This window comes from Nymphalis io, chromosome 23 (genome assembly GCF_905147045.1).
Source record: "Nymphalis io chromosome 23, ilAglIoxx1.1, whole genome shotgun sequence".
Taxonomy (NCBI): Eukaryota; Metazoa; Arthropoda; class Insecta; order Lepidoptera; family Nymphalidae; genus Nymphalis; species Nymphalis io.
In genome coordinates, this window is record NC_065910.1 from 10,044,763 (window position 1) to 10,066,864 (window position 22,102).

General features: G+C 35.4%; 2 protein-coding genes across 2 annotated transcripts; one reads left to right on the plus strand and one right to left on the minus strand.

The window, feature by feature from the left end:
• Window positions 1–1,527: 1,527 nt before the first annotated feature.
• On the plus strand, window positions 1,528–21,706 carry LOC126777558 (uncharacterized). Its single transcript, XM_050500616.1, has 10 exons — window positions 1,528–1,561; window positions 11,379–11,506; window positions 12,952–13,107; window positions 13,466–13,624; window positions 14,352–14,468; window positions 19,462–19,576; window positions 20,150–20,283; window positions 20,440–20,557; window positions 20,680–20,778; window positions 21,555–21,706. The coding sequence occupies exons 1-10, from the start codon at window positions 1,529–1,531 to the stop codon at window positions 21,654–21,656; spliced, it is 1,161 nt and encodes a 386-aa protein (XP_050356573.1). The 5' UTR covers window position 1,528; the 3' UTR covers window positions 21,657–21,706.
• LOC126777588 (nicotinamide riboside kinase 1) lies at window positions 14,851–17,801 on the minus strand. Its single transcript, XM_050500657.1, has 5 exons — window positions 17,714–17,801; window positions 17,100–17,466; window positions 15,940–16,476; window positions 15,591–15,717; window positions 14,851–15,337 (listed from the first exon to the last, which is right to left on the minus strand). Exons 3-5 carry the CDS (start codon window positions 16,323–16,325, stop codon window positions 15,236–15,238), a joined length of 615 nt encoding a protein of 204 aa, XP_050356614.1. The 5' UTR covers window positions 16,326–16,476; window positions 17,100–17,466; window positions 17,714–17,801; the 3' UTR covers window positions 14,851–15,235.
• Window positions 21,707–22,102: the final 396 nt, after the last annotated feature.

Below are 22,102 nucleotides of genomic sequence, written 5' to 3' on the forward strand. Positions count from 1 at the left end.
AATGTTTTAATTATCTTAATTATCGCTTCTCTCATCTTGTAATTCTATAAAAAAAAACAAAGCATTGATTGTCACGCAAATATTATCGCTAAATAGGCCAAGCTATCGGCTGCAATGTGCATCCATAAAATTCATTTCTTATACAGACGAGCTAATAAGCCACCTGATGGTAAGTGATCACCAACGCTCTTAGACATTGGCATTTTAAGAAATGTTGACCATCGCTTACATTGCCAATGCGCCACCAGCCTTGGGGACTAAGATGTTATGTTCCTTGTGTCTGTAATTATACATGCACAAGGGACGATACATGCTCCAGAGACGTGTTTTAGAGGACTTGGACAGGGTGACAACAACCCAACAGGGAGCGTTTGCCGCTGGATAACATGTACAGACTCATCGATTCTATGAATAATCGGCGCCGACAAGTTTTTAACAACAGAGGAGGCCACACTTTGAATTAACTCCTTTTTTACAATAAATTATTTTTGTTTAGCAACTTAATTTTATTTTAAAAAAGTTCAGTTGCTTAGGTACCTTAGTTTGTAGTAAGTATGATACAGTACACATAATATTGTGCATTTATATTATTAAAAGAACAATTAAAAAAAAACATTTTTTTACATCAATAAGACATTAAATTTATTATGTAAATAATATAATACAAACATGATCAATTAAAATTAATATTAGTACATGTTGCTTAGACTTTTTCGATGTGTGTATTTGGTTGTATTTTATGGAAAATTTATCATATATTACAATCAATCGTAATCACTCGAAACAATTGCAACCTACCGAATTAAAATCTAGTAAGAAGTTTGTGTCGCAAGCAAACATTCATCTCGATCCACGTCATTCACAGAAATTTCAACTTTGTGGTCCGATGTAGGACAGGAATGAAAAAGACATCGATTTTATAGTCCCTGTATTTTCTTGTCTAAGATATATTAATGTTATGGGCAGCCGGCAGCCACTGTAAAGAAAATCAAACTGACGCATTATATCGTGTTACTAATTTTTACGAAACTATTTATAATGTACTCGCTTTTCAAATTTGTTTTAAAATAAGTACAATTAGGCGAAGTTTAAATTTTGAAAATGTATTATATTTTATTATTATTTAATAATACGTATAAAAAAATGATGGTTTGTACTTCTAGCTAGCTACTACTAGTAAGCTTAGGAGTTCAAACTTCCACAAATTGAATACAGAATCCTAAAACTAAGCCTATATCATCACAACATTACATTTACACCTTTGTTTCATGAAGAAAACAATATTTTTGACAAAACGGTAATCCTTTCTCCCACCGTGCTGCGTATGGCACCTCTACACGCTAGAGCCCGTAGAACAGTCACCGTCTAACTTACAAGCAGGGCAGGACGCGACCAGTGCAGCTTAATAAAGAATACGGTCGACGCGCGAAATAAAAGAATACGTTACAATATCGATACAAATATAAATATAATTTATAGTCTTAGTGTTTAGTGTCCAAGGAGTGAATTGTTTTAGTGACCAAAAACTATGTCTATAATGATGCGGTATTTAGTTTACTTGGTAAGTTTTTTTTAAATAAACTTTTTAATTATATTTTTTTATTTCAAGTAAAAGATAATCGTTAACTATTAAAATAATTACCGTTTTATGTAAATTTCGACTTTTCTAATTATTTTAAAAAGCAATTTTGTAGCACAGTTTCTATTATATATCCATTGCCTTTTATGATAATATTTATATTTTTAATAATAATAATAATTTTATACCTTTTTGTCCAAGTAACATAAAAGTTGTAGCTTTTTACGGTCATATGTTCGATGTTTTTTATTACGACTTATTGCCCTGTGGTACAGCTCTACTTAATGCATAAGTACAGAAATTAAAAATAAATAAATAGGCTGCATTGGATAAAATCGTGTTCATAAATATTTATATTTATAATTATTTGTGTAAGTAGATATCCATAGACTGCATAATTAATGGCACTCTGTACAGCACATTCATGCCTCGGTAGACGAGTATTTCTCTCAATTCTTACTATTTAAATCTAGTTCGTTTTAAAGCGATAGTCGCTCAATGTATCGCTTTAGGTGCGACATTTGCTTGAAGTCCGTTACAACTTACCACAGTATTAGAGAAAGCTGCGGCGGGCGCGCTGCGAAATTGTAGGAATGTATTCCAAAACGAGTAATGCGTTGAATTGTTCTCATTTTTACTTTATACAATGACGGCGGAGATAATGTGCTTTCAATTGTTGTCATTTGGCTCCTATTATGTACTATCAAAGGAAAGTCAAATTTAAATCTTTGTGATTGGCTTAGGGTTTAAACTTATCATATGGATACCATAATGACATTCATTAAAAACACCCAATTTTGCGTGTTGATAACAGAGTACAAAGACTAAAGAAGTCAGTCAGGCAGTTTGTGAAGATAAATTAATGTACTCTTTATATTGAATGTGTTAACAGATATGTAACGTAACTAGACCTAGTAGACTTGTAGTATCTCGACAAGGATCATAATTATTTGATTGTATTTACAATTTGCATTGCCGTATTTCATAATATTCTTCATTTATTCGCTGAATGTTTAATTCCTATACACCATTCGATAAATTCCTTCTTGTGTTTGAAATTCGAACGAATGGACGGTGTTATAAGATACAAACTCGACCTTTTATCTAAAACATATTTATTTGAGTAAGATGAAAGTAGAGTAAGTGCCTGTATAACATAAAGAAAGTGCTGACAACTTGAACTAGATATTTACAATATACTTATCCATTTAGTCTTCTTAGAAAGACTACAGGCGCAGGCGCAGTAAAGGCAGTGGGACGGTTTGTACCGTTTCGTTCGTTCCGGCGCAGGCGCAGGTCCGTTATCACTGAATAGTGTATGAGATGGTACTGTAGAAAAATCTGGAGTTGGAGGATTTAAATTTATCTTTATATATATAAATCCAAATTAAAAGAAAACCGTTTAACCCGGTCACGATTTGTAAGATAATTATTTATAATAATTAATAATCATATTAATAGGTGGTAGCACTATGTGCACGCCCGTCTGTGTAGGTACCACCCGCTCATCAAATATTCTACCGCTAAACCGCAATACTTAGTATTGTTGCATTTCAGTCAGGTCAGGAAGCTATGACGCTACGGAATTAGCTCAATTTCGTACCTAAGCAATCGAATTCAGAGGGTTAATCGTCTAAACGGGATCTATCTTACGGGTCTTGTGTACCCCACAAGCGTCTTCTTTGACGATTTCTCTTCTTCACTTGTACAAATATATACAATAAGCACAAGATTATTTTATATTGCTAATTATGATGTGAATGCCATTAAGAAAACATCATATACCAATTAAGTCTTCACAAATAATTAAATAAAAATACATAGCAGAATAATAACAAATAAAAATTAAAATTAAAGATTATTTAAAATTCTATGGAGTATTAAAAATTAATTAATTAATTTATAATTTAGTAAAAAATAATAAATATACAAATTCAAATTCTATTCAAAGTGACAATTTAGCTGAAAATTTATTTTACATTTCAATTCCTTCAATGTCGAAAAAAATAAATCAAGGTCATTGAATTTATTATTATGGTTTATGCATGGCATACGCATTTAGGAACATCGAACAAAAATTTATTTCGTGTTTGCATGCGAGGACATCTGATGAAAAAAAACAAAAATTACTAAGTAAGAAAGGAGATTCAATATAGTTATTTGGCGGCTTTAAATTAGCAAGCGACTTTTTTTATTTTTTAAGAACGCTGTTTTATGGATCAAGGAATCTCCTAACAATATATATACTAGCAAAACCCGCGGCTTCGCCAGAGTGGAATTCAATTGGCAACGATAGTCCTTCAAAAACTGCCATTTTAACGTCTTTGAATTTTATATTTCGGTTTTGATAACTCATAGCCATAGTAACTTCTAAAAAGGCAATTATTTTGAAATTACAGACAAAGTTGAAGTGTATTCAACTTTATTTATTTCTACAGACTATTTACAATGATAGTTATCAAGTGAAATAATCTTTTATTTTCGGAGTTAAGCACACACTCTATAGTCACTTATGTGCTCATGATGAATGCTAGAGCAACAAATTTATTCAAATATTTCAAACACACGAACTGCGCCTCGTGCTTCCACGAACAATCCTTTGACTTGGTTGCGTAGCCTTAATTTTCACAATAAATTCAAAAATGCCTCCTTAGTGTTGTGTAGTGTAGTGTTCCCCTACTATGTAAGGATGTAAGTATGCAAATTTTCATGGTGCTAGCCCCAGTAGTTTAAGCTGTGCGTTGATATGGCAGTAAGTTAGTCAGCTGTATGTATATGCTAATATATATATATATATATATAATGTATATAATTCTTCTGTACGTATGTATAGCAAAGAACTATCCTCCTAAGCGGCTGGACCGATTTTGATAAATAAAATTGTTTTGTGTTGGTGCTATCGAGTTTCAGGATTGTTTAAAAAAAATACTATTCTCATTTTACCTGTATGTGGTCGGGACGTTCAGTTAGTATTGAATGGAGATTTTGACATTGACTCTGAAATTGTCAATTGACTTTAATTTTTGTTTTTATCACAAATTGGTGTTTTCGTAAGCAACCGCAAGATAGCGGTCATAAATATAAAAACAGATAATCGCGAACACTAAGAGGTCGGAACTCGAGGGAAATGTGTGGCGCCGTTACACTTTCTCGAGTTTTGAAATGATTTGGGTAATAATCACTTTCATTGTAATATAAAAAAATACTTTCGCCTTCATATTTTTGTTTCACTTAATTAATATTTGGTTTATATCCTAAGAAAATATTATTTTGTATGCATTAAAACCAGTGCTCAGATCCCTTTCAATCAGCCCGAACACGACAAAACAAACATAAATAATTTAAGGTGAAATAATCCCCTCATTGTTTTTAAATTAAGAACAAGACAAGTATTGGCTACTATGCCGACTTAGGTTAGAATGTGGACTTATAATATATAACTGTCATGCTATTTTTATCCGTTTAATGGAGAATTGTATATAATTGACTCTACCAACATATCAGTTTTTATCTATATCAAAGTCATTAAATAAAATTGAAGTATATGTCTGTTATTTTAAAATAACTGACACTTTTTATGTTTATAATGCTATTTGTGATAGAACAGATAGCCAGACGTGCAATTGGGCCATCTGATAGGAAGTGGTCCCCACCGCCCATAGACATTGTCGCCACTTTCTTTCATCGCAAATATGCCACCACCCTTGGGAACTAAGATGTTTGTTCCTCGTGCCTGTTATTACACTGTCTCACTCACCCTTCAAACCGGAACATAATAGTACTAAGTAATATTCTTTGAGGATAGAAGAAGATGATTGAATGGCACTTACGCAGACGAGTCTGCACAAAACAAGTAGAAACAAAATGCTTGTGGCCGGTAACCCTGTGCCTAATCGTTCTCTAGTCGTGGGAGATTTTTGTCACTATCAGGACCATAACAAAAGGTTGGGAATAGAGATTGCGAGAACAGAGAGTGCACCTAATGTGCATACTTACCTATGCATTATAATATCCTGGCTGGCTGGCTAATCTGCATTGCGAATGGCCACCGTGGCCGAAGTCGGCTAAGAACAATTGTTGTCATCATCACGTAGTACAGTCACATTTTAGCTTAAATAATTAACCGCGGACTCTTAACTAACTAAACCAAGTCATTCGACCGAGTTTGTGTAGTGAACAAATTGCCAAGTGAACCATGATTAGGTATCGCGAGATAAATGAGGAGAATCTGGACAAAACTTTAACTTGTTAAGAAATTGATTATTTCTCGTGTTTCAAAAGTAACCAAGCATTTCATTTACCGATAGCGAATTGTACTTATGTAAATAACACGGTTCTACCCGCGTTACACGTTAGGTACTCCGCCCGAGGGTCGAAGCGTGGAGCTATATAATTAAACATAAAAAACCATTCAGTTTTATATCATAATATATAGGAGTAATATAATACTTGTACTATTTTTTTAGCAATTCTTAAAAAGAAACAAATGTACTGAAAATTGTCCGGGAGGAAATGTTAGACAATTTTTGTGGTCATCGGACGATGCTTGAATAAAATCGTGATCTCAGCTAAAGTGAACGCGGACGAACAAGTTTAAACATTTTAGAATTCCAAGTTTTTGTATATTTCTATTTCCTCACTCTCAAAATGTGATCGGAAGAGAGGTTTAGGCGCAAGACCAACGAACGGCTAAAGCCTTTCGTAAAATCGGGACTGTCACTTGTGTACTTAAAAAACGGTATATACATACCAGGTTGGACCATCATTTGGTTTACATTAATTTAATGTACTGTATTCATAATAATGAAATTAGATATTGAAGAAAACATACCCTATAAACATACCACTAAGTTTTTCACCGGTTTTTCTGGTCTGAGTCGGGATAGGTCTTCCTACTTAGTATTCTTGTGTTCACGTTTGGAGAGTGAATTAGGCCGTTTAACAGGTAACAGGTAGAATTAAGAATAATATGTTTTACTTAATTACCAAGGTTGGTGGTGTTTTCACGATGTAACGACTAAAAGCAATGGTAACGTTGTCATTTTGCAGATCGATCTTATTTAAATTAAAAAAAAAAATTAAATTAGGTCAGGGCCTGAAAACCCTTGATATAGGTCCGATTTTTTGCAAGCTCGCTTTCTTAAACGTGTTATAAATAGATTAATACCGTTAATATGTAAATTGATAAAGGAGGAACCAGTAGCTATAAAACATAAGATACATTCCACGTTCACTGGTCAGCGATGAGTCGCGTGGGGTCAGTGGCCGGCACAGTGGGGCAAGGTCGACCTAACGGACCTCATGACGTCTACACTTGTTTACAACTTACAAGATACACCGACACATTTTAGGATAACTTGTTTTTTCGTTGACTTTGGTCATTTGTAGTCATCTCTTGTCTAAACAACCATATTAAATGTATAAGCCATATGCGCCAATATACTGTAAATTATGTTGTTATATATCTATGTTGGCCGGAACTAACCCGCCAGTGAAAAACGATCAAATGCCAATTCTCTTTTTATACACTGCGCTCACGACAAGTAAATGGGATTAGGGCAAGTGCATGATGATTCATTACATGACATTTTATATACCTTTATCTATAAATGTTATTATTAGTCTTTAGTCTTTGTTCATTCAACTATATACGATTAACGTATTAATTGTCACCGAGTTAACTGACATCTTATTCATAAGTAACCTTGAGGCGGACTGTCAATAATATCGAGATGAGATCATAGATAATTTTTAAGGTTTCCACTGCGTGAAAAAAAAGTGTAGGATTAAGGTGATCCATTTTCTCAACCATCTTTCCAATCGAAATAAGATTAATTGAAAAACTTTGAAAATGATGAAAGAAAATGATGAGAACGATAAATTAGCACAAAATATAAATAGGAAATATGAAGAGTTCCGAGAGCTATTCATAGAACACGAGTACTGTAATCGCTTAGATCGTTGATACAAATGTATGCTACACGCGCCCCTGTCATTGCACGGTTCTTGATAAGCATCTAATAAGGTCTAACGTGAACTGTATACGTCTGTAGCAGTATTTAAGTTTCGACGCAAACGATACGCTCTGTTTGAACCTGCACGCGTCGGTATAACGGCACTTGACGGCGCTTTACCTCGCGTCATAGCACCTGACCCTCTCTTCATATGTGGCTTCTCGATACGTTTAGATTTCTAATGATAAACATTTCTAATGATAACAAACGGTGGAAACCCAGTGGTCACTTGACAGGGCGCCCGCTTTGCGAGCTCTATAGTATTGTACCTGCGCCGGCCACTGCGGATCTTCAAAATGCAATAATAAATTTATATATTGAATATATGAGTCTTTATCATTTCAATTTTAATTCATCACAGTAGCTATATATATATACAGCTTATTGCCAGGGATAAGAAAATAAGCTTAATTATACCTATATATGTGTACTATGTATGATTTATTGCGCGTAAACATATAAATATCCGTGATAGAGTTTGTCTAGGAGTAAACCATTACTGTTCCCTTAGTACCAAACAAATAGTACAAAAGCTTGATAGCAAACTTTAACAAACTTGTATAAATAATAAGCGTCAACACTAAATGGATCATTTTTCTTTGATTCTTCATCATGTCACTATCTTTCCTGGAAGAAAACTATTACATATTTTGATATTTCGTCGTATAAATTTTGACGAGCCGGTTGGCGTGGTTGGTAGATACTTGCCTTTTCACGCCGAAGGTTGTGGGTTCGATTCCCACCCAGGACAGACATTTGTGTGCATGAACATGTCTGTTTGTCCTGAGTCTGGGTGTAATTTTCTATATAAGTATGTATTTACAAAAGAAAAGTAGTATATGTAGTATATCAGTTGTCTGGTTTCCATAGCACAAGCTTTATACAAACTTAATTTGTGATCAGATGGCCGCGTGTGCAAATGACCCAGGATATTATTATTATAAATCGTAGTAGTTCAGTCATCATCTGTCAACTTTCTTCTGTATTGAATGATTCATAGTTAGTGGTATTTAATCTGTAGTAAGAACCCTATCACCTAACCTATTAAAACAAGGCTAAACAATTCATTTATTAAATAAACTTATAACATTCATTAAACAAAGTCTTAGGCTATAATTATCTTAAAGCAAACCTACTTAGAGCTTTTGTTTCATCAACTACTTAACAATATGAAGAAAGTTAATATTAATTAACGTTTTAACCCACAATATATTATAATTGTTTTAGAAACGTGATAATATTTTTCCAGGAAATGCAAGAATGATTGATGATGATCGAACAAGTAAACTCAAAGTCGATGATAATCGTTTTCTCAGACCGTTGTCCAGCAGGAAAACATTATCTATTGAGAAATGTCTGTAGATATATTTGAAGCTACTTCGTATAAACTGTCTATTAAAATTGTTTCTATGTTTCAAATAATTACAGCATATAGTACTAGGTATAATACTAGGTATAATACGGTATTCATCTTCAATAAATCATCGAAAGTTAACTTTTATTTGGTGGTAGAGACTTTGCAAAGTATACGTGGGGGAACCAATCACAATGTCTATGGCCGATGGTGACCACTTACCACAAGTTGGCCTTTGCCCGTTTACCTATCTATTCTATTAAATATATATTCAGGATCCTAAGGAATTGTTCATCTCTTTAAATAAAAAGTTTTCTGGTCACAGGCAAAAAGATCTTACTATTCTCATTCGGCACCATCCTCAACTCTTCATCTAGTTTCCATTATCATCAGTAAACCTGTGTAATTTCAAGCGTTATAATATCTTAGATCCCATGAAAGCATCGACAGTGTATGTATGGTGTGTCGTCAACGACATTTTCCTTTCTGGAATACAGTTATAAAGGAATAAATGAAAAAACCATTTACAACTCATGAAAGGTCGCATAACAAGATATCTTACGAGTTAAATTAGGTAAATGCAGTCAGCGTTGCGTTTACGAACAGTCGGTCACACGAATCGCGACAGTTATGTGATTACGTTACGAGTAGCAATCAGTAAGCAGAGTGGGACAATAAAGTAATTGTTTATCTGTATAGAGTGTAGCTTCTGTGGGCTGGCGTAAAGTTGGAAAAGTATATTAGTGCGTTTTCAATGGAACGCTTTGGTATAACCCTAACATTAATTTGTCATGGTGTGTTAAACAAAATGACCGTTTGAACGAGTAGATTGGGCGAAGTTGACAATTAAAGGAGAGGACCAAAACGTTAAAACAATAAAATTTGGAAACTTTTTTTAGTGAGCCTCAATATTTTGTGTTATTCCCTATTAAATAAATAATAAACAAATAAATAAAAAATATAACTGTATAGGCTTACTCGTACGGTGGGTTCGTGGTCGATGCCACTTACATCCTTTTTACTTAACTCACAATCTTGTCGTATTTATAATGTGATGCTTTTACGAATGTTGTGATAATCTATAATTAGTAGACCATTTGTCAAAAAACATTTTCAAACTCTATTTAACTGTCTATCTAATTTATCTACTTGTGGTTGTCCAAAATAAAACAAATAAATACACACACGGCGATCATTGCATAAATTATGAAAATGATAAATCTCGAGACATAATGTGGTCGAGTGAATGTAGTTTTAATATCTTAGTTATAATTTGCGGCATCAGTTGCCGTCGTCGGTACACTCGTAAGACTCAATTACCTGTAATTATGTCCACTTACTACCTTATATTCTATACTGCGAAATTACCCACGTGAATTTTATTTTTCTTCTAAATTCAGTAACTTTTATGTCTTTGTCCATATCCCGACCCAGACTAGAGACTAGACTAGAGTAGTTTAGACGTTATAAAGTTACACATGATACAAAACTTTTCCAAACAAAGCAAAAAATGACTATACTTAATTATATAATATATTAACAATCAATACAATTGATAAATATTACATTATTAAGCGTTTACCAGACTTTCCATCTGTCATTACCTACCTATAAAGTCTATTTTCTCTGAATTCCATGAATTATTACCTTCGTTGTAGCTTAAAAAAAAGTGGTTTGAACTTGTAACTATTTTCCTCTAAAACAATTTGAACTGGCCGATTGTGAATCAAATCGCGCAGAAATGATTACTGTAGATTGTACGAGTATCTGTCTTCATTGAATCCGCGATAAACGCTCGAGGTATGCAGGTTAGTAAGGCGTAACGGACTTTACTAAAACGTACTGCGGTACACATAAACACGTACCTACTCCCTGTTTTAAAACAAGCCTTATGTTTATAAATATAAGGTCTATTAGGCCATTGGAAGTCATTTGCATGTGCCGCTACGTTGGCGCCAACATTAAACTTATAAGGCGATTTGTAATTTGTATAGCTTCGTGTCGATAGATGCAACCAAACTTACCAAATTGGGAAAAAGAGAAAATGATAGCTGTATTGTTTATTAAATTAAGCGTCAACAAATGTCTGCATTAAAAATAACCCCTAATTTATATACCCGGGCCCCACGATCAATGGAGCTCCGGCCTACCTTCAAAAGATTATTTTTGCAACCGCCATTCCATTCTACACATTAGATATTAGTATTCGATTCAATGACAAAATGTGTTGTTTTTTTATATTTTTTTTGTTGTCTTGCTTACTTAACTATACACTGTTTAAAGTTAAAAATGAATGTTTTATTTGTTTTGATGAGGTACGTAATATATACAATTTATATTATGAAATGATATAACAAAATTCAAGTTTATCATCTCGTTGTTGTTTTTTTTGTTATTTTCGTAACGCAGTGAATGTTTTATTTGATTACAGACACTAGCAGCGCTGTGCATGTCGGAACCGACTGTCGAACCAAAGACAGATGACGCTCAGAGCGAAGCTGAAGAGCCACCGGAAGGATACTACGCCTTCGTCGAGTCACCGAACGCTACACCGCCTAGGTTATTCTCGTTTACTTTATCAAATTCCATTAAACGCCTGTTTCTTAGAATCTAAGCAAGTTCTCATCATCTTCGTCAAAACACATCGCTTAATACTGAACTAGAATTGAACATCAAATGCATTTCATTTTCAAATAATAAGTATTCGTCGTCAGAAATAAATTTTTGAGTAATGGCCAAATAACCGCTATCAATATCTATATAGCTTCTTAATAACGCAATATCCATTAAAATACAGTTCTTGGTATTAATTAACCTTAAATCTGCCCTCGATGTAATTTCGCCAATAAAACGTTAACGGACTTAGCAAATGAAGTACCATCCGAATGCAATAAACATGGCTTGAATGCAAAGATTTCTCGTCCAGACATGCGAGCTCTCACCTCTCTTTTAACACTGAGTACTTGTTTATCACTTTCGAGTGTAACAAGTGGTCAGTGGTCACCGACCACTGACAGTAAGAGGGCGCCACTTTCACTAGCATATTACAAATATAGCATAATGGGTGTTGTCATCGAATGAGTTATGACTGATGCTTTGGACGTATTGTATTTGTAGATGACCTGTATCATATTATGTTTATTAATGATAAGTGGCTACAATTTTTTAAATAGCTCCTGTCGGCTTGATAATTCATTATATTGAGATATTTTAATTATGAAGATATATTATAAGAAAGTCGCGTAATATTTCTTTATATACTAAAATGTGTTATATATTAAATGTTTGGTAAAACCGGAGTGTTTCCTCTGGTAATTACTGCCCACTTAGGTTGTTCTACGGCCAAACAACAGTACTTTATATTGGGGGTTTCCACTTTAAATGGATATTGGACGAGGGTAAGCACAGGCTCAAAAGACAAAACAAAACAAAACAGCAGTACTTGGTATTGTTGTGTTCCGGTTTGAAGGGTGAGTGAGCCAGTGTAATTACAGGCACAAGGGACATAAAATCTTAGTTCCCAAGGTTGGTGGCGCATTGGATTTGTAAGCGATGGTTGACATTTCTTACAATGCAATGTCTAAGGGCGTTGGTGACCACTTACCATCAGGTTGTCCATAAGCTCGTCCGCCTTCCTATTCTATAAAAAAAAAGACATCACGGTAGCATGCGAAGGTGATGCCGTGGTGCTCCACGTTAAGACGGAAAGGGTACCGCTGGTTTTTTAGTGGGTATTCCGATGTTCGGGGCGTGCTCGGTGCCTTGGACACCGGCCAGCCCCACATAGCCCCCCCCCCACTGTTCCCGTAGGGGAAACGCGTAAAGCGTTTTTCCAGCGTTAAAAAAGGCTCAAAAGACATAAGTTTCTATGGTGGCGGATAGCGGTGCATTAACGTACTAAGGCACAGTTAATATTTCTCATAGTGCTAACGTCTATAGGCTAGTGACTTAACGTGAGATGACCCATGTCAAGATGAACTTTTAACAGTTCAGTGTGGTTGTAGAGTGCGACCGCCTCCCTACCGGCAAGTGACGTCAGAGTGCGCATCGACCGGCGACCGCGCTCACGTCAGCGCCAACAACCTGTGCGGGGATCTCAATAGGGGCCTCATACCACGGAACCCGATGGGACAGAGCCCTAATGGCGAACCTTATCCTTTGTAAGTACCTGTTTAATAAGATTTAAGGTAAATCTAATAAAATCCTTTAAATATATACTTCTTAATATTATTCTACCGCCAAACAGCAATAAGTATTTTTGTGTTCCGGTTTGAAGGGTGAGTCAATCACTGTTACTACAGGCACGAGGGATATAACATTTTAGTTTCCAAGGTTGGTGGTGCAATGGAAGGCGAGATATAAGGAGTGGGTAATATTTCTAAGATAGATAGCTAATATTTATGAGGTGGCATCCATCAGGTGGCACATACGTACGTCCATTGCCTTCCTATGTTAAAAAAAATTGCCAAGAGCTATTTAAGATGAATAGAGTACGACATTCTGGATACATGTCTGCAGCGAGTTGATACGCAACCACACGCTGCGCTTCCTATCGCGCACGCTGCCCGTGCTGCGCGCGGACGAGGCCCTGCCGCGCGTGGCGCACGTCGCGCACGACGCGCACGATGCGCACACGAACGCGCCCGACCACGCGCTGACGGAGGTGCAGCACAACAGGTACTATATGATCGCTGGGGTATGATTTCTGAGCTGGCTGGTACATACCAACTCACAAAGATATAACATTTTGTTTTGTTATCTTGAACTAAGTAAACAGTTGTAGCGTTGGATACTCCGAGTAGGTAAAGAAGAGAATAGCGACTGATCTTATAAGTGATGACGTAACCAAAATAGTAGTTCTGAAATAAATTTATATAGATTTCTTGTAAACTAAAACTTGTCTGTACCTCATAAACAGCTTGTCTGTACCTCATAAACAGCTTGTCTGTACCTCATAAACAGCTTGTCTGTACCTCATAAACAGCTTGTCTGTACCTCATAAACAGCTTGTCTGTACCTCATAAACAGCTTGTCTGTACCTCATAAACAGCTTGTCTGTACCTCATAAACAGCTTGTCTGTACCTCATAAACAGCTTGTCTGTACCTCATAAACAGCTTGTCTGTACCTCATAAACAGCTTGTCTGTACCTCATAAACAGCTTGTCTGTACCTCATAAACAGCTTGTCTGTACCTCATAAACAGCTTGTCTGTACCTCATAAACAGCTTGTCTGTACCTCATAAACAGCTTGTCTGTACCTCATAAACAGCTTGTCTGTACCTCATAAACAGCTTGTCTGTACCTCATAAACAGCTTGTCTGTACCTCATAAACAGCTTGTCTGTACCTCATAAACAGCTTGTCTGTACCTCTCGCATTATAATCGAACAATTATTTCGTGCAGACTAGAGGAGCGCGTCAAGCGGTCGCTGTCGGACGAGGCGCCGGCCGGCGACCTGCGCATGGAGCACCGCGCGGCCGACGCGCGCGACAGCAGACACTTTTGCGACGGCGGCGGAGTGTGAGTGAGCGACACGCACACGTACACACGCAGCCACATACACACACGTAAACACACAGCCACACACACACACGTAAACACGCAGCCACACACATCCACACACGTAAACTCGCAGCCACACACACACGCATACGTACACCTGCAGACACACACACGCGCGCGTACAAACTGCTGTCGGTACGATTGTGACTATTTTTTATGATTGTGTGCCCAGAGTTTATAATTTTTTATCACATCACTTTATACGGTTAAGTTGTTCTGCGAGGATCGATAATGAAACCGCATTTATTTCTAGTTCACACAAGTTACAAAACTGCCATTCATTCAAATCTCTCTTCGATCAGAGGACGCGTGATTATAGAACATAAATAAAACAAATAACGATTAAGAACCTCTCTATATATATATATTTATTATGTAACGTGTAGCATCATAAACAAGAAACGTGTGAACATACAAAAATACTGTGTTTATAAATTTTAACCCACGATACAACACATTTTGTCTCATACATGTAATACAATAAGCGGTATTGACGTTGATCCTTTAGTATAAAATGTTTTATATAATAACTATCTCCAGAAAATCGTTAGTGACTTCAGTGGTCTAGCCAATATAACGTGTATGCAAAATATATATAACTATAAATAAATGTATCTCGATTTATAATCATATTCTAATCGTTTAAAATGTTATAAACATATTTGTGTTATAAAAAGTCCAGCACTATCTAATTTTTGTGTTAAACTATAGACCTCCTTTATGTGTTAAACTTGAACAGCCCCGAGAGTTTTGAGGTCTGAGATGACGACATCCAGAGTGTCGTGACTCGTTCCGTCTAAGATTTTGACTCGGCCGTCCTTCTCTATCTGTAAAAGAATGGTTTTTATAATGAGCGTAAATTCACTCACACTATTACTAATATATATATATATTAAAAAACCTCGTAAGATTATTTTCATAGTCATGAAATTAAACAAAGTGCACTATTAATAACAGCCATCTTACGCAGGACATGCGAAAAATATTAAGGTTTGAGAGTGAAGTAGGGAAGAGATAAAGCAAGGAGAGAGCGAAATGGAAAGAAATAATGGTATTAAGATAGAGAGAGAGGGCACGTACTTCGGCTCTATATCGGATATGTTCGGGCCACACGCACTGGTCGAAGTAGCCCTCCACGTCGGGCGGCTCGTACAGCCGGTAACAGCGACGAGACAGGCACTCGCCGTATTCTAACACGAAGTAGTATCTGAAATAGAATATTCCTTTACGTAACGATTTTATAGCTAAGCGAGTTATACTATAGCGCATTTTCATCTAATTATTGTGTTGATATTTGAATAAAGTGCTATAGGCGTAATTGTGCTAACTAGTTATGAACAAAAATGTTATTAAGTCCTACAATATACATCAGCGATGAAAATAAAAAGATCAAACTCGGTGTCGAGTATTACACAAAACGGTTACGTACCTTAAATTACAAATTTCCATGATAGGTTTATAGTTCATCACCGTAAACCCTTCCAACACGATAAACTTTTTACCGCTCACTTCTAACTTGCCCCCACTTCTATCTTCACTGAACGAATGCGCTTTATTTTCCCCTTCCACAGTCTTCATAATATCACTGAACATGGCTTGCATGTCTAGAGATGACAGTATATCGTAGTTGTTGTGCTCTAAGCCGTCACATTTAACATGATGAGGACTGTCATCGGGATAGAAATACTTATCTTGATGGAAAACATACACCGGTGTGAGCAAATTTTTTAACTTTTTGGCTAGAGTCGTTTTCCCTCCGCATGTAACACCGGATACTCCTATGATAATCCAGTTGTCCATTTTCGCGTGTGCCATTGTGATTTGAGCTCTATGTAAATATCTTAGAGATGTGGATATATGTGGTATAGAGTGAACAACATGAGTCCCCCGATGAAGAAGAAGCCCCAAACGGCACAAGCTAGTAATGCCCACTGTGGATCAGGAATGTATTTGTAGACGGCAAGATCTGGAACCGCAGAGGATTTCTTTACTAAAGTTAAATATATAATATAATATATGACTCACAGCTCGATAAGCACCTCTTCTCTTAGAAAAGTTAGGAGCTTATTCCACCATTGCAATTTGTAAATGTTTTCCTTGACTTATAAAAATTAAGCACATGGAAACTTGAAAATGATGCTTGATCGAATTTGATCCAACAACTCATGATTTTCACATATTACATTCTGGCTATGTCAATTAAGCACTTTAACTGTAGATGGTTGATTAAAATGTCACAAATAATTGTAGCAATTATGTTTATACCGCCGAGATGGCCCAGTGGTAAGAACGCGTGAATCGTGGGTTCAAACCCGGGCAAGCACCATTGAATTTTCATGTGCTTAATTTGTGATTATAATTCATCTCATGCTTTACAACATCGTAAAAACATCGTGAGGATACAACATGCAGGTTGCATGTGTCTAATTTCACTGAAATTCTGCCACATGTGTATTCCATCAACCCACATTGAAGCAGCGTGGTTAAATAAGCTCCAAACCTTCTCCTCAAAAAGAGAGAGGAGGCTTTTAGCCCAGCAGTGGGACATTCACGGGCTGTTACGATGACGATGTTTAGCCTATGTCTTACCTTCGTCTATGAAAGGATAGAAATTAATCCAAAAAACGAAAACCAGGTAAACTGTAACCGTTGTCACCAAAATCAGTTTCCCCAAAACTGCATCAGGAATGTCCATAAAAAGGCATTTCTTTTTCAACCAAATTAAAGTAAATATTTTTAAGACACTGGTTCACTATAAATTGATTTTTATATTAATGATTTTTGTTAAAGGAATTCAACTATCTCTTTAAGCAGTTCTAAGGATAATTTAACTACAAAAATAACTCTTTTCAAATTCATCAAAAGGCTCTTCTGCAAAAAGAATGGACTTCACTTCATCAACTTTAACATCAATTTTCTCTGCAAGAGGCTTGCCTTTGACTGCACGCTCTACAATCTGTAAAAAAAACAATTATTATGATTTATATTATATCTGTTAAATGTTGAATTGTAAATTATAACAAATAAGATGTACAGAGAAGATCATAACCGAAGATTACAGGTTGACCTCGGTTTAAATCAATATATATAATGCTAGTTACTTATCAATACATTGTGATGTGCTTATAATTCTCAAACATTAATGAAAATCTAATTTAGAAACATTATAATGATGTTTAGTATTCACACACATGTCAACTAACCCAGAGAAAGCAGGCAAAGGTAGTAAATGTTTACCGGCTGCTAGTTACTTATTAAATAATTTATAAAATAATCGAACAAACATTGAATTGAATTTATATAGTATGTATATCTTGCCATAGTTATTATTGAATATTTGAAAGTAAAACTTAATATATATGAACACTTTGTAGACTAGTTCAGATTCAATGTGTAATATCTAATCGGTGACTGCAACAATACAATATGACAATAAAATTGTATTCAAGATTAATCTTATCAAGTTATTTGAAGTGAATTCATGTTATAGAATGTATTTATGAAAGTGAAGGCTGGATGTATGATGATACAAGTTGAAATTAACACACAGTAAAATTATATTAAACATAAAACTAGAAAACATATTGCTTACCTGCAGTATAAGTTTTGTGACAATAATAACAAAGAAATATTCGAATATCTGTTGTTCTGACTGTTAGTTCTCTTTTTTTACGCATTCATAAAAATTAAATAATAAAGACACTTAGTATGATAACTAGCCCTCCTACCTACCTCGGTACAACCCACTATTCATTACTTTTCCTGTGAATCAGTAATCTTAGTAGTATAATAGTATTGCTGTATCCTAATCTCAAGGGTGTGTAAGTAATTAAAAGTACAATGACATTGCATCTTCAATATATAGCAAAGGCGAATTACCAAGTGGCACATTTGCTCCACTGTTTCTTTTAATAAAATAAATAATTTAAAGAGTTCTTACCTTTTCAGCCACGGCACTATCAGCTGTGGGTGTTGACAATGCTAGAAGCTTTTTTATGTTTTCTTCTACTATTTTTTCTTTTGATTTGATTATTGCCTGCTTCTGGTTTTTACTATTTTGCTTGTATGGATGACTGAAAACTAAAATTGAGAACTATTGGTATAGAAGTAAATAAATAAATCTATAAAGTAATAACTAATTTTTTAATAAAATATTTTAAAATTTAATTTATCAGTTAATGTTTCAATAATATTTCTTAATATATTTATAAGTCAATTGATAAACATAATAATCATGTGGATTGATATAATTATAAATAGAAGCAAAATTTACGCAAAACGGCTTACGTCGAAGAATTATAAATATAAAGTACTTTATGATAAGTTTATATTGTGTAACATGCGAATGATGCAATGTCTTACTACTGTACAAACCTTGACCTACGCTCTGATGCCGAGTTGGGTTTGCACGACGCTTTTTTCCTTTAATTTTGTTTTCTAGAAAAGAAGAATTCAATTAATTCTTGAGTTTAAATAATCAAGCACAAAAGTATGACATATTTATTACCTTCAGGATCCACTAAAGCAAGGGCCTGACGTACTAACGCCGAAGACATTTTAAATCATTAACACTGATAAAAACATAACAATTTTTAATAATATTTATTCTTTCTAACCTCTAAATCTACTAAATTGAAAATGTGTCCATCTGACATTTGACAACTGACAAAAATGACAATGACAACATTTTTTAAAATAAGCTCTCCGATGAATAGATCGGCTAAAGAGCTATATTTTCAGCCCAACAATAACTTTTTTATAATTGACAATTTCAATCTTAGGCAAGACATCCAAATATGAGATTTATGTCTCTTTGATGCATTTATTAATTTGCAGTTTTATGTATATTAAAAAACAAACTCCGATTATTATTTAATATCAAGGTCATGATCACGCACTGCTTGCCAAAGAATGATGAGATGTAACAATAATTATTGCTTTTATATTATAGATTTTGTATGCTGTACCGAGCTATTAATGGTGAAAGTTCGGGACCAGAACGCCGAGAAGACCCTGGAGTTGGTACTCACACACATACACCCCATTCGCCACCGCACAAATATGAAGTAATAAATTTATATTATAAAAATGTGCTTAAAAGTGTCAATAGCATATAATACATTTTGGCACAATATTTTAATGTAATACTTAAATAAAGTCTTTACTAATATTATTCACAGATTAAAAAAATACTTATGTTATTTTAAGTTATGGCTTATTACGTCACGATTAATTTGATGTAAATTATCTTACAGAGAAGATTTAGGTACTACTAATTAATAGTGCTGAATTAAGAAAATTCTCATAGGCAATAATAAGGCTACTACCCACTATTACTACTACTAAACATCGTGAGGAAACCTGCATGTGTCTAATTTCATTGAAATTTTGTCACATGTGTATCTATATATGTGTGTTCTACCAACCCGCATTGGAGCAGCGTGGTGGAATAAGCTCTAAGCCTTCTCCTCAAAAAGGGAGAGGAGGCCTTAGCCCAGCAGTGGGATATTAACAGGCTGTTACTGTACTGTACCCACTATTATAATTTACTAACATTGGTATCTTCTAGTTAGAGAGTTGTTGGTTCGTATTTTATAGATTTACATTATCATTTAAATTTATTTTTTTCCATCGTCTAGGGTCCTCCTACTCCCTGTCCTGCCCGCGTAGAGTATGCGACTCCCGTGTTCGCTCGCAACTACCAAGGAGTATGGCGCTATGTCGTACAGATACCCTACGAAGGATACTTCACACAGACCGTCGAAGTCACAAGGTATTTCCTTCTTTGATAAATCGGATCAATAACGGATGGTTAATAAGTATATAAAATTAATCGTTTAAAGAATACCAAAAGTCCCTACATAATTTAAATATAAGTTAAATTAAAGGACCGTTTGTATAAAACTGTGTATTGATCTGATGCCTCCAGATGTATGCAATCCCGCTGCCACTACCTAGAGGGCGGCTGCCTGAGCTCGCCGCGTTGGCTGTCGTTGCTCGTGGCCGAGCTGCACTACCCGCCGCCGCCCGCCGCGCCCGCGCACTCTGTACGTTCACACCCGTAACACACATATATCTGTGTATAATTTAGAGTTGGCTTTTTCTTATTTGATTCTATTGTTTCAGTATACAGACTATGATTTATGTAATACATACTTTTTTAAAACAGGATTACCAACAGTTCGCGCAGAAGCGTCTGGGTGAAACGGACAGCAGCACGGAGAAGCCGCCGCACTGTGACGGACACGATGAACTCGGCTGCTATCAGGTATTGAGTGATGACGAAAACGAGCATAACACTTTCATTGCTAAGAATCTACACATGATATTATCGTTCTACAAGTGATTGGCAAACAAGCATCATTTAACTTTCACTTTGTATGAATATTATATCAACTTACATCAATGACGGAATTTATTAAATCTGATATGTTCTTTTAAGTCGGCGATTTTGATTATTTTCATGTGATTTTTTACGATTTTAAGGTAAAAGACAGTCTAATTTTCAATTAATTGTTATTAAAATTAAATTTTTAATTAAATTATCAAAATATTTGATTTGTTAACACAATGCCACAAGACCAAGGTGTTTAACCAATGTGTCTTGCCTATACTCACCTACGGTGCCGAAACATGGACATCTACTAAGCATAGCACGCATAAAATAAAAGTGGCACAAAGGGCGATGGGGCGTGCTATGCTAGGCATCTCCGTCGTTGATCGTGTACCAAACGCGGAAATCAGACGAAAGACGAAAGTCGAAGATATTGGGAAACGTATCACGAGGTTAAAGTGGAGATGGGCTGGACACTTGGCTAGACGGGAAGACGAAAGGTGGACTAAAGTCGTCACGGAATGGTGGCATAGAGAAGCCAGGCTAGTGGGCAGGCCACCCGCCCGATGGTCAGACGATTTTTGGAAAATGGTGCTCAATGGATGCGGCTAGCACAGGACCGGGAGAATTGGCGCGCCTGTGAGGAGGCCTATGTCCAGCAGTGGATTAATGTGGGCTGATTATGATGAACTATTATAATTTCTTAACAGGTCCGTCTGTACTACGACTGGTTCCTCGTGCCAGGCTCGTGCAAGTGTTGGCGGCCAGACTACTTCGCGCGTTACGTGCGACGCAACCACCACGAGCTGTGAGCGACAAACACACACACACAGAACCGCATTCTAATGTAGACGACGAGTCATCATTATACAGCATTACGAAGTTACTAATAAACAATTATTATTTATAAAAATATTTTTTGAAATAATGATTACAGATTTAAAGATGAATTGTAGTGTCGGGATACAATTTTTTTTAAGAAATTATGAAAATCAAATTAATTATAATAAGGCTGTTCCTCGTTATATCTTCGAAATTCAAAAATTCGTTATCTTTTCTGACAAAAAGGTTCATAAATAATAGAAGTAATTATTTACTGGAACTAGTGTCGGTTTTAGTTTATTGCTCATAATAATTTACGTATTTTACCGCCTTTGATTCCAATAATACTCTAATAATATTAATTAAACCTTTTTTAAATTAAATAAATGAACTAACTGTTTGGTGCTAAGACTTTGTGACGTTAAGACTGTGTTAA